Source organism: Miscanthus floridulus, chromosome 10 (assembly GCF_019320115.1).
Source record: "Miscanthus floridulus cultivar M001 chromosome 10, ASM1932011v1, whole genome shotgun sequence".
Taxonomy (NCBI): Eukaryota; Viridiplantae; Streptophyta; class Magnoliopsida; order Poales; family Poaceae; genus Miscanthus; species Miscanthus floridulus.
Window position 1 is genome coordinate 3,154,397 of NC_089589.1, and position 13,233 is coordinate 3,167,629.

Sequence of the window (13,233 nt, forward strand, 5' to 3'; positions counted from 1 at the left end):
AATGACAGCCTCCTCTGCTTCTCGACCAGGCAGCTGTCACATAGCTCGCCTACGTGCTCGATGTGAGGCAGCCCTCGGACCATCTTGCCCAGCAGACTAAGCACGTCGAAGCTGAGATGGCCAAACCGGGCATGCCACTGCCACGGCTCCTCATTGTGCCGTGCTGCCAGGCACACCGGCTGCTCCACCTTCAAGTCGAGCAGGTATAGCCGGTTCCGGGACCTCTTCACCTTGGCAAGAAGGCGCTACTCTCAGTCTCTGATCCTAAGGACACTGTCCTTGATCAGTACCTTGCTACCACGCTCATCTAGCTAGCCAATGCCGATGATGCTTGAACGCAGCTGCGAGATGTAATATACATCCGTTAGCGTGCAGTGCTCGCCGTTCTGGCACCTGAAGATGATGGTGCCATGCCCTCGGATCGTCACCCTTGAGCCGTCACCAAACTTCACCGTGTCGGTCACGTCGTCGTCGAGCTCGGAGAAGGCTGCCTTGGAGCCGGTCATGTGATTGCTGGCGCCGGAGTCCAGATACCACCGCTGCTCCTGCTCGCCGCCCACACGTCCGAGGTGGACTTGGGCGCGTGGTTCGTCGAGGTTGACAACCTTCAGGGCCTTCCCAGACCCTTCCACTGTCATCACCTCTCCCTTCTCCTCGGCCTCAATGTCGTGCAGTGTACAGAACGTCGCCATCATGATAGTGGCCTCATCATCATCATCAGTCTGCGCCAGATGAGCCTCAGCCTTCTTCTCCTGTTTGCGATTTAGACACTCCTTTGCCCAATGACCCGTCTTCCCGCAGCGCTGACAGATGTTTGGGTCAACCTTCTTCTTCTTCTCCGAAGAAGCCTTGCCGCGGTGTTTGCCATCGCCACCGTGGCTGGAGAAGGCTACCCCAGAGTTCCTCCGGGCAGCCCACTCCTCCTATGTCAGCAGCAACTTGCCGTTGTCCTTCGTTGCTGTGGCCTGCTCCATGCGCTCGTCCACCACCCGCAGATGGCCTGTCACATCTTCAATGGTGAGGGTGGATAAGTCCTGCATCGTCTCTCTGGAGAGAGCGATCTGGATGTACTTCATCGGCACGGAGTGGAGGTACTTGGAGACCGCCTCCTCTTCGTCGTTGGTGACGCCATGGCTCCTCAGCTTGCTGATGAGCGTCTGCAGGCGGAGGGAGAAGTCCTCCACCGATTCACCATCCTTGAACTTGAGGTTGGCGTACTCTTGCTTCAGAAGTTGGGCCGTCACCTTCTTTGCATGGTTGGAACCGACGCGCATCACCGCAATGGCCCTCCACGCCCCCTTAGCAGAACTTTTCGCCCCCAACGGCTCCCTGTACTCCACCGGTACAGCAACGAGGATAGCCTCCAACGCTGACATGTCGTCTTCTTCGTTGTCAATGCACTTGTCAAAGCATTCTAGAGCCGTCGGGCTCTGAGCTTTACCTTCTTGGTCACCGACCACTCGCCATAGTTGGTGCGAGTCAGCGTCGGCCAACTGGTGCCGCTAAACTCCCGTACCGTGCACACAACGACCTCCTGTCGTGGCTGGACAACCACAGCAGCGCCGCTGCTGTCGCCCATCTCCAAACCGTCCGTCATCGCCAGCGGTTAGTTTGGCAACGACGCTTGTACGGCTTTGATACCACTTGTTAGCCCACAGGATCTTCGGCACGGGTGAGTCGACCACTCACCGACGTTGCCAATCACGACTATCGTTGTCGGACCACCCACTATGGCTAGATGTAGAAGAAGGGAGGGAGAACAGAGCACACACACTCAGCACAAGCACCAACGTTGGCCGGAGCTCTGACTGAACTCGCTCTCTTTACTGAGTTGCAGTAGCAAACTATATATACAACTCTACCCATCTAACCCTATTACAGCTGCCATGCTGCTACAGTGACTAGATGTGATAGCAGGGTTGACTTTGGCTATAGTGCGGCAGAAGAACCGTTCGGCGCCTGCCCCTGCTGTGGCTACAGTACCACAGCAGGGAGCCTTTTCGACGTCGTCTTTCCCTACCGTGCGTTCACACAGTGGAGCAGCAGATTATCTAACAGATTTGTCTGACGGGTGGCTGCGCACTGCTGACTGTTTCACACACCAGGGAAGAGGAAAGAACCGGCCGGAAAGCCACCGGAGACTACCTCCTGCCCGGCCCAGGCGCAACTCATGTGATTTCTGTACCCTGTAATGCAATCTGGCATTAAAGCATGCGTTCGATCTCCACCATAGGCCATAGCAGCAAGCAAGATGCAGTGCGCAACACCATCATCAGAAGCGTCCTCCAACACAAGAAATTTTACGGTTTCAAACTGTCACAAAAGCATTTCCAAATCATCACATCTACACCTGTATTCTGATCAGGACAGGCCATGCAACTCCCAAACCACAGTCATACGATTTGCCATCTTGCTCCTAAGTTGCAATATTTGTAGGTTGCTTCAGCATATTTCCATCACATTCGCACTGACAGTGCCACAGAAGAAAAACCCATCATCGCGCATCACTCGCAAGTCGCAATATATATAGTTCCACCTCACTGGCTGCGCGCTACCTCAGCTTCTGGCTGCCAAGAACTGTGACTGACGAGACGACAAAGCAGGCCCATCATGTTAACTGAACAACAGAACACAAACGTCTGTTCTTCTGTGAAATCCCATACTCCTATGTGACGAACATCGAAGCATTACACTACACAGGCGCGTAGAGAATTCATATCATTTGAAACCAAGGACTCCCAGCTCCCAGGTGCAGTGGGCTGCAATGCAATAATAGGCAAATCCATAAATGTCAAAACTACATCCTCGTCCAAAGTATTCCACAAATCAAACCACATTTTAATAAAAAATAATAATTAGGAAATTGGCTCTCTAGTGAATGTACACATGAAAACAGGGGGACTGCTCATAGATACAGGTAAAAATAGCACAACAAACTCACCCGATTAAGCAGTAGCATGCAGTCGCTGGCCAAATCCTCCCCACACGGCCACACCTCATTCATCCGTCAAAACCAGACATCAGGGATGTGGGAGATGAGGTGCCAATCCTCCCCTGTTCCTCTCTTGCAGCGCCTCTCCAGATCAGGGCACAAACAGATCATCAATTGCTTCAGAGCCGTGAGGACCTTTATCCCCTCCGGCAAGGATTTGATGCCCGGGCAGTCATGGATTATGAGCCCTTGAAGAGAGGTGGTGAGGCGGCAGATGGATTGTGGAAGGCAAGTCTGCTCTGGCAAGCCTATAATCTTGAGTTTGCGTAGAGAGCAGAGTTCTCCAAAGCAGTCGGGCAACTGGTGAAGTGCTTCGCACCATCCTATCTTGAGCAACTGGAGGGATGTGAGTTTTCCCATTGATTGGGGGAGGCTGATCAGGCTATCGCAGAATTTGATGGTCAACTTCTGTAGAGACCGGAGTTTCCCTAGCGACTCGGGTAGCATGCGGATATTAGACCAGCCGTACACTTTCAGGGATGTGAGGCTCCACAAGCTCTCAGGCAGCTCGGTTTGCACTCCAGAGAAGAAAATAATCTCCAATGACTCGAGTGCCGTCATGTGTTGCAGCAGTTCCCACCCATGCCCAGATCCTAATCCTGTCACATTCCTGAGTTGAAGCTTCTTCAGTTTGTTAAAACTGGGGGACGAAGAAGACCCCTGGCATTGGCCTGGTGACTGCAGCACCTGCTCACTGCCCTGCAAGATCAAGCGCTGCAGCGACGGAGGAAGGCGCGGCATCACCTCCAACTTTGGACAACAATTGATCTCTAACTCTGTTAAGCAGCTACCAACTCGGACTTGTCCCAAGTGAGGTGTTAAATTGTAGCAGCCTCCCCCATCTTCTACATCGGGCATGGTCGTCTCTGTTACCATCCACACCTCTCCCAGACAATACAGATAATCCATCTTCAACTTCACCAGCGAAGGAAATGGGCCTCCACTTATGCTCTCAAGAGAAGGCATCCTTAGCAGCCAAAGCTCCTCCAAACAAGGTAGCTCGACAAGCCCATCTAGATGCTTCAAGTTCGGCAAATCACATAGCAACATCACCCTCAAAAATGGGAAGGGAGCAGGGCCCTGTACTCCACCACCAACTTGATTTTGCATCCACCCTGCATATTGCCTACCTGAATACCCATGAATGAACAGCATTTTAATACCAGGTGGTGGTTCCAGACCATCAAGGACAGCCTGCTCCAACTCAGTGTTTACCTCTTTTGTGTAATCTGCCATCCACTCTAGGCCCAACCTCTGTAAGTTTGTCTTCTGTTTCAAGCATACCACGTGTGCATCATTAGTATCGATCACATGTTGAATACCTATGATTGTTAGTTCCTCACCAAACCTAGATACATTTGCAAGCTCTGACATTCCAGCAAACTTTTCTCCCTTACCAATAGCAAATAAGCCCAACTTTTGTAGTCGACTGAGCTGTCCAATGCCTACAGGCATTCCTACCAATTTTGTACAATAATTTAGGTTCAAAACTTGAAGCTTATCCAAGTTGCCGATGCCTTCAGGCAGCTCTACTAGCTCACAACAATCCTGAAGGTCCAAACACTCCAGATTTTCCAGTTTTGTCATACTTGATGGTAGCCTCTCAATTTTGCTGGAACTTAGTCTCAACAATCTTAGCATTTTGTTTCTGCCGATGGAATCTGGCAAGCATTTCAGCTCTCTACACCGTGATAGGTTCAATGTTCTTAACTTCTGCAACTTACCAAAAGAGTCTGGCAACACTGTAAGCTTACTGCAACTGCAAAGATCAATACTTGAAATCATATGACAATCACCAATAGAATCTGGCAAACTCTTTAGCTTTATACAGTTCGACAAGCTTAGTGTTCTTAACATTTTCATCTTACAAATGGATTTGGGTATCTCGAGAAGTGAATAGCTTCGTGTTACATGAAGTGCTTGCAGGCTCCAAACATCTGACAAAGTCTCAGGAAGTTTTTCACAATCTAGTTCTGAAACGGCAAGATATTTCAGATACTTAACTTGAGATATGGTGTTAGCTCCTTCTGCATTGAGATATCCCGCCATAACACTGCGCAAGTGCTTTGCATGCTTCAATGCCATGGCATATATGTAATGTTCATACTTACGCATATATACAGCACGTGCTTTTCTAAAAAAAAATTTAGGTGCCATATGTTCTGTCTGTTTAATCAAAGAAAAATATCTATAGCTCTTTGTGGTACTGCTGCTTGCCTCGTTTGGCATGTCAAGTGAAATTTCATCACCCAAGATGGACAAGGCAAGATCATGAACCAAATCATGCATCCCACATGTCACTCTCCCATCTATTTCCCTGACATTTTGTAGGAAATACACTTGCATAAGAGACTCAAAGTGGTTATGGCCAACATGCTCCAAGTCCAAGCAATCAACACCATCCTCTACGGCGATCATATCATGAGCAATCCATAGGTCAATCAATTGCTCTTTATCAATCCTATGACCTTTAGGAAACAATGAACATATTTTAAAACACTGCTTGAGATTAAATGGCAGATGGGAATAGCTTAACCTTAAGCATGCAGCTACTCTATCTTCTTTACCATCAACATTCAATAAATTTCTCTCTCTCACATCCTGCCACTCTTCTATCCGCTCCTTCCCATGGAGAGCACCTGCAAGTACTTTAATTGCTAGTGGCACCCCACCACATTTGTCCACAATCGCTTTCCCAACCTCTTCAAAATCCCAACCAGTAGGAGGTGTTACCAAGCTTTGTTGGAATAGTTTCCAGCTGTCATCTGGAGACAAGAATGGTAAGTAAAATTGGTTGGTGGATCCCACTATTACCGCAACTTCTCTGTTCCGAGTAGTAAGTAAAATCCTGCTTTTAGGTGCGCCAACCTTTAGACATACCATGAATTCTTCCCACTCATCTCGTGAGTTGGTCCAAACATCATCCAATACAAGAAGAAACCTTTTGCCCTTCAACTTGTCCGAGATAGTTTGGTTCATATAAGGCAAGGCATGGGTTCCTGGATTATTGTCAGAAAAAGCTTCAAACAATTTTTTGATGAGATCATTGACAACAAATTCTTTTGACACATGAACCCATAGTCTAACTTCAAATAAATGCCTCTCTATAATGTTACCATCATTGAAAACCAGTTTAGCCAAGGTAGTCTTCCCTGACCCACCAAGCCCGATGACCGAAACTATCTTAATTTTCTGTTGATCACCATTCTCTTCAAGCATGGATATTATCTCCTGCTTATCTTTATCTCTTCCAACTACTAATGCCTCGTCAACATTAGGCAATGATGTCACCTCCTTTGTTCTCATGTTCGTAAGTCGAACAGGAGGATCCACACTATTTGTTATTGCTAGGTAGTCAGTTCTTTGCTTCACGATTGCAGCAAATCTCTTCTTGATTGCCTTGATCTTGTTGGCTGAGTTGCATTGAAAAACAAATGATTTTGGTATTGTGCACAGGTATTTGGACACAATACCACTGTCACCATTGGAGTCATGTTTTTCAGCCTTTAGCTGGAACTCATCAACAACATCATCAACATCATAAGAAATATCTTTCAACTTTTTCAGCCAAGCAAATGATTGTGTACTTCCAATAGAATTTTCTGCTGTTTTTTCGAGCCAAAAGTTGATCCCCTCAACAAGATCATGGAGCTCGTGGAGATCTTCCTTGACACCCACTATAGAGCTGTACTCTTTGATTAGTAGTGGAGCTAATTTATTGCCCACAACCTTCAAGGTTCCAGATACTAAAGCAGATATGGCAGCAGCTTCTACCCCGGTCATTTTTCTTATAGATTCTCCTGTGCCAAATATTAATTTCCTGCAAAAATGAATTCGCAGTGAGCAGCCAAACATGAGGCCAGAATTCAAAAATAAGCTGTACCAAATATGGCTCCACATGCATGATGAAACTACATCATTCCTATTGTGCTTTGATGTGAGTATTAGTTTTTTTCTGCTGAATTAATGCATGAACAGTACCAATGCCAATGTCAGAGAAGATTTCATTCAAATAATAATCTGATAGAAGTGTACAAAATAGTAGCCGGTATATTTGAGATATCTTACCTGGGTAAACAGGTGCTCAAGTACGCATCCCGCCTTTCGGTCTTCGTGTTGCTGAAGTGCTCCTTTACAAACAATGTAGAATTCCTTCTAACATAACAGTGAACTCGACATAAGAAGTGTCTTCTATGTCCGAAAATTAGAGAGCAGGATATAGGAGAGTACAAGATACAAAGTACATGAACATGAACTATTCAACGATGCCAACATTAACATACCACTGCCTCTAGAACTGACAAATAAATAGCAGTCCTTTGCCCAGATTATGATCTATGACTGATGAGTGCTCCAGTATTAAGTACCTTTAGTATACAGATTTATGTGCCGGAAAAACTACAGGCATCAGAGACAAAATAAACAAATTCTTGACTAGAGCAAGCATGAAAATCAAATAGGATGTATATTATTTATCAGAAATAAACTAAATACCTGGAGCTAAGGGATTTGCTGCTGTTGCTATGCCATCTCCAAATGTGGCCTTCTTTTTTCTCCTCTGCAACGTGCGCACCAGAGTACCAGACCCACATGGACCATAGTCACAATAATGTAGAGGACCCACACAACTGAAAGGAGAAATTAGATTTTACCCCTCCGTTTTGGAACAAATCAAAATATCGAACAAAATGTTATGCTTTCAAACCTTGTCAATTTGTCAAGGATGGGTAAATACAGGCATTTGTGTTAGGAATTGAATACGGCAAAATCAGTGGGACGTGTTATTCTTCAAACTAATATCTTCATTATCTCTTCTCTCACACACATACACAGCTCAAGGCTATCACATTTCATGGTGCATGAACAATCCAGTAGCTTTTAGTAGTATCAAGCACCTCTTGACTAGCAAAACTCAATTTGCTTTTGACTTGCATCTTTTCAACTCATACTTGCGTCTAGTTTCACTTCTTCGGACTTTGTTAGAAACTTCAAAGATCAACCAGTGTATAGCATCCACTAATCAATTTATTTTTTCTCATCTCAAGAAAATAAATTAATTACAACATTCTCCCCTTAATTTGTTTTCTTAAGATATCTTCTTCTTTCTAGCAATCATTTCTCTCAACAGAATCCCCGTGTGGCGGCGGCTGGTGGCGGCCCTCCCTCCAACGTGGTGCATCGCGACCCAATGCCTTGGGCCTGGATCTATCGTCCTCATGTGGCGATGGCCGGCGCCTCAACCCCCAGCGTGGCGCACCGTGACCCCCCGTAGTCGCGTCACTGAGCCCCATTCTAGGCTTCTTGGGCCTGGATCTGCCGTCCACGTGTGGCGGCCGACGCACCTCCTCTAGCGCGGCGCACCGTGAGTCGACGTGGTCACGTCCCTGAGCCCCCCTTCTAAGCTTCCCGGTCATGGTCCGCCATCCCCGTGTGGCGGCGGCCGGTGCCACTAACCCCAGCGTGGCGCATCGTGACCCACCACGGTCACAATACTAAGCCCCCCTCTTCTAGGCTTCTCGGGCCTAGATACTCCACCCTCGTGTGGCCACCGGCACCCCTCCCTCCTGCGGCGCACTGTGAGTCGACACGATCATGTCCTCGAGCCCCCTTTCTGGACTTCCCAGAAATGGATCTGCTGTCCTTGTGTGGCGGCGGCCGGTGCCACTGATCCCCCAGCACAGCGCACCACGTGCCAACGCCCCGGGCCCAGATCTGTCGTCCCCATGTTGCAGCGGCCGACGCCACTCCCCCTGCGCAGCGCACCATGACCTGCCGCGGTTGTGTCCACGAGCCCCGACATTGCCTTCCCCATGTGTCGGCGGCCGACGCCCCCGCCCCTAGTGCACTCGCCATACCATGCGTGTCGGGGTTCTGGCCAGCCCAGCTCTACGCTGGACCAACGACGACGATCGCCCTCGAGTGGATTTCCTTCTTGAAGTCGTCGCTAAGGAACCTCTTGTGGCCTTCTCTCCTCGGTCAGCCAGGTCAATGTGTAGTTCTCCTCGGCACAAGACTTGGGCGAAAGCCTTGCTAAGCTCCTGCTTGGCCGATGATGATTATGTTTTGAATTCATTTACCTCGCTGAGGCATCGCCTAAGAGCTCATGTGCCTTGGTGGTAATGGTGGTGTTGCTTTTCTCTTCTTCCTGGTATTTTTGTGTTTGTGCCACCGTTCCCTGGGGCAGGAGCATTTGTTGTTGTTGTTGTTGTTGTTGTTGTTTTATTTTCCTTATTAGTGGATATGCCACAACCTCGCCCTTGTGCTAGGGCCGTTGTATGGTTTTAGTCTGGTTTTCGATAATTAACCGGACGAAAGGGTTTTGCCTCGTTCCCTAGAAACGAGGCTGTTGACAATATATCAAAACTATTCAAGTGGGGATTGTCCCCCCCCCCCCCGTGACACTTCAAAAAAATCCTCTTATGTCATTATTAGAGAAACTAAAATTTCCCCTTAAATCTACAACTAAATTAAAACATCTATTATTATGAAAAATAATTTAAAACCCATAAATTACATCTATATATAATTCTAAATTACCCGGCAAAGCAGAGATGAATGTATATCATGTACACTTGGCAGAACCTGAGAAGCTTGAGAAAACCCAGAGGATGTGTCAAAACAAGAGCCCTCAGAGCAGATCAAGTTTTAGTGCCCCTAAGCCAAGGAAGGTAGCCTCCTCCCTCGAGTCGGTCGAATAGAAATAAGAAACATGAAAACCAGTGAACCAGGGTAAGATGAACATACCACAAGTAGAGAAGAATCAATAGGACAGCATCCTTGTAGTTGCAATGATCTATGACTAGGGAGTGTTCGGCCTTCAGTTCAGTACCTAGCTGAGACCAGTTAGAAGAAAGCTCATGTTATTTACCCAAGAAATTACAGGTGCAAGCAGAAAGTATATATAGCAGGCGAAGGAGTACAAGGAAATATATAGGGTGGACGACGACTGAATGATCGAAGAGGTGGCAGAGTAGTAGAGCAAAATACCTGGAGCTCAGATGTGTTGCCGTTGCTTGTGTGTACAGCAAGACGGAAAGTTTGGGCGCCGGCCTTGGTTTGCACAACGCAGGCGCATCAACTTATCTCCTGAGACCTCGAGGGCAGGGTTCTGCTTCTGCACTGCTAGGTTCTAAAGTAAGGGAGGGTAGCAACTGCTAAAGCAAGGTGTAGTCGTCTCTAGGAGTACAAGCAAAAGCAGATGTCGACGGCTAAAGTAAATTACCCGGCAAAGTCATATCACTGGAACACCTTTTTTTTAGTAGATAATAAAAAGAAGTTTCTGGCTTTTATCCCTTTATATTAAAGAGGAACGAACCAACTTTTTTTTACAACCCAACACTTTAAGACAAACAAAGAAATTTAAGACAAAACAACTCAAGACCCAATTTTATTTATCGAAGGATACAAAGAGAGTCAACGCTGTCGTTTCTAAAATTTAGCCATGAGCGCTTGTCAATCTTCACACTGTTGTAATTGGATCTCTCATCATAAGAGCTTGTAAACTATTGCGTGGTCTGAACGTAACATCAATCCAGGTAGGTGCCTCACGTCGTGTGACTGCCCTTTGATTAGGAAGCAAAGGTTTATGTGTTTTAAGCTTATATACTTGTATAGACACCTGAGTGTCTGACTTTAAAACTTTTATGCAAGGGCCTGATAAGAGGCAGGATTTCTACTAGAGAGGTTACAATATGTCGGAATTGGTATAAGCAGTGTGAAAAACATTTAAGTTTGTTATTACTAGCTGAGGCAGCTGCCCTTCTATTGGTCAGGCTCACTAGAAATAATAGTGTTTTTGACAAGTGTAGTCTAAAAATGTTTTTGCACGTCTTATTTATGGGAACACATTGGTTCTGGTTTTAGGGTCCGTTGCAGCGAAGTGACAAAAAGAAATAATACATGACAAGATTTGTCAGACCTTGAAGACATCGGCCTTAGCTTTTTTTCCTGCCTCTATGGATAACCCGTTATGTCTAGGATTGTGAACTGAATTGTTCTCATTTTTGTGAGTCAACTTCAAACATGAGTGTGAGAACTTTTTTGTAATAATGTAGTATGAAATCCTCACTTATGAGTGAGTATGAAACCGTATATTTCTTCCATTATTTAAAAAAATATCGGAATATAATTATAACAGAGTAAAGTGTTGTCATTGCAAAAGTTGACGTGCTGCACTGTTCTACGGAATAAAGAGAGAAGCAGAGCCAAGAGTGATTGACCGACTCTGAGTCTTTGGTGAAGTGCCAAGATAGTGTGAAAAGAAAAAAAGGACTTTGAGCTGGAAACGCGTGCAGTTGTGCAAGTGTGCATGCCGAACAGGGGTTGCCAGAACTTGGAGAAAAAAATGTGGTCTTCCATGAATGGTTCATGCCACAGGATGGAGGGGCCCAACAAGCAAAGGGGAACCTTCCGGGAAGCTGCCGCGGAGTTGTGATCATAGTTTAAAATCTCCCGCTATAGCCATCGCTATAGCCCGCTATAGCCTTTTGAGGTAGGGTGCCGCTATTTGAGTTCATGTATAATTTAGCCGCTATATTCCGCTATAGCCTGATATAGCTCCGCTATTAGCTGTTTTAGAGATATACCGCTAAACACCTTAGCCTGCTATTTAAAACATTGCTTGTTATGCAATGCATGTACCGTGCATTGAGACCAGCGAGCCAAGATTGCACACGCTTTGCTTTGTTGGATGTCAAAGCAACACTGAAGGCTGCTGCTTTCGGCGATGACGAGATGGCGCACCTACCGTCGAACGGGTTGCGCGCACTGGCTACTGTCGGGTTGCTGTGCCGCCGCCGTTGCCGCTGCATGCTCTCGCCGCCGGGTGGAGTGCTCAGCACGGCCCGCGCGCACTTCCGTTGCCCGCTGCGGCCGCGTCACCATGCGCACGTGCAGACCCAGCGGCAGGGGGCCACGCCATAGCCAGGCAGGCAGCGGTTCCCTCCCACTTCCATGGCGCTGGAATATTTCCAAGGTGTCCGCTAGCAGCTAGTAGCACAGTGCATACTTTGTGCAAGCCTGCAAAGGTGTTATCAGTTTGACAAATGACTTTGTTTCGAAAAACGTTTACTAATGACAATGCAGCGCTCCATAATGCCGTGCACCTACAGACTACAGTCCTAGACACCAAAATGCATAAAAAACAAACGAGACTGCGGGTGGACCTGATTGAAATCATGCCAGGACAAGCAGAGTCAGACTCAAGATACAAGGCTGAAATCATGCAAGGAAGAAAAACGCATCGTGCATCACTCGCAGTAGCTCCACATATTAACTGTACAGTAGAACAGAATTTTTGATATGTAAAGGAGATCAAAACAAACGCTGCATATTCTGATCAAAAGTCAAAACGCTGGGTGTGTCGACAAAGCAGAGTCGTCCGCTTAATACAACTGAATGCTCCACGCATCGTGGAGAATAGACGGCGCAGTGCAACAATTTACTTTTTACTTCACGGCTCAGGTAAGTAGCAAAGGAAATTTGCAGCCGCTGGCATGAGTACAGGCAACATGCAAGTAGTGCAGAGTAAGTAAGTAACGCATTTCTTCATGGCAAAGCAGAGCTCGAGGATGCCCCCTTAGGCCGTAGCCTTTTGGCCTGCTTACTTTGATATATATATATATATCGACTTCGTATAAATGGTCCTCCTTGCATGGGTTCCAAGAGCAGAAATACTGAAACGAATTTGTTTATATCTTATAGCCTCAGATGTTCATTTGCTTTTTTCACCCATGCATGCAGGCCTTCCACCTTGACTGAGGCTAACCAAGGATAGCCAAGTGCAGTGTCCCTGCAATAATAGGGAAGTACCTAAAAGTCAAAACTACATCCTCATTCAAATTATTCAAGAAACGAAGCACTGCAAAATTTTGTCTTTTTTTTTTTTGGTAGCATCTCCATCAGCTGCAAAGCCATTACTGAAGCAAACCAATCATAACTACATGTAGTGCTTACAGATTAGAACTGCTTTATATTCTTTTTTCTAAATATGATAACTTTTTTTTTCAATGTTCCTTTTCTAAACATGAAAACTGCTCAATATTCCTTTTCTAAGCATGACAACTAGCACACAACTGTGTCATGTGAAGCATTCTCCAGAATAAATTTGACAACAGAAGATTGTGACACATTCAAACATCACATCAGGAGTTAATTAGGACCATCTATGTGCATGTACTTGAAACCAGAGTTCAATTCAGCATTTTAGCCTACTCACACATGCACCCGCTATAAGTTAGGAC

At 46.4% G+C, this 13,233-nt stretch overlaps 1 protein-coding gene across 4 annotated transcripts; it reads right to left on the reverse strand.

Annotated features, from left to right (window-relative positions):
* Window positions 1-1,936: 1,936 nt before the first annotated feature.
* LOC136486093 (putative disease resistance protein RGA1) lies at window positions 1,937-10,158 on the reverse strand. Of its 4 annotated transcripts, none has more exons than XR_010766662.1 (7): window positions 9,980-10,158; window positions 9,737-9,825; window positions 7,487-7,620; window positions 7,276-7,390; window positions 7,061-7,144; window positions 2,942-6,812; window positions 1,938-2,759 (listed from the first exon to the last, which is right to left on the reverse strand). XR_010766662.1 is itself a non-coding variant. In XM_066482864.1 (5 exons), the coding sequence occupies exon 5, from the start codon at window positions 6,773-6,775 to the stop codon at window positions 3,008-3,010; it is 3,768 nt and encodes a 1,255-aa protein (XP_066338961.1). In that variant the 5' UTR covers window positions 6,776-6,812; window positions 7,061-7,390; window positions 7,487-7,620; window positions 9,737-9,825; window positions 9,980-10,158; the 3' UTR covers window positions 1,937-3,007. The 4 variants fall into 4 exon arrangements, 1 of the variants encoding a protein (XP_066338961.1); XR_010766661.1 differs by having other exon boundaries at window positions 7,061-7,147; XR_010766663.1 differs by having other exon boundaries at window positions 7,061-7,390; window positions 9,737-9,821.
* Window positions 10,159-13,233: the final 3,075 nt, after the last annotated feature.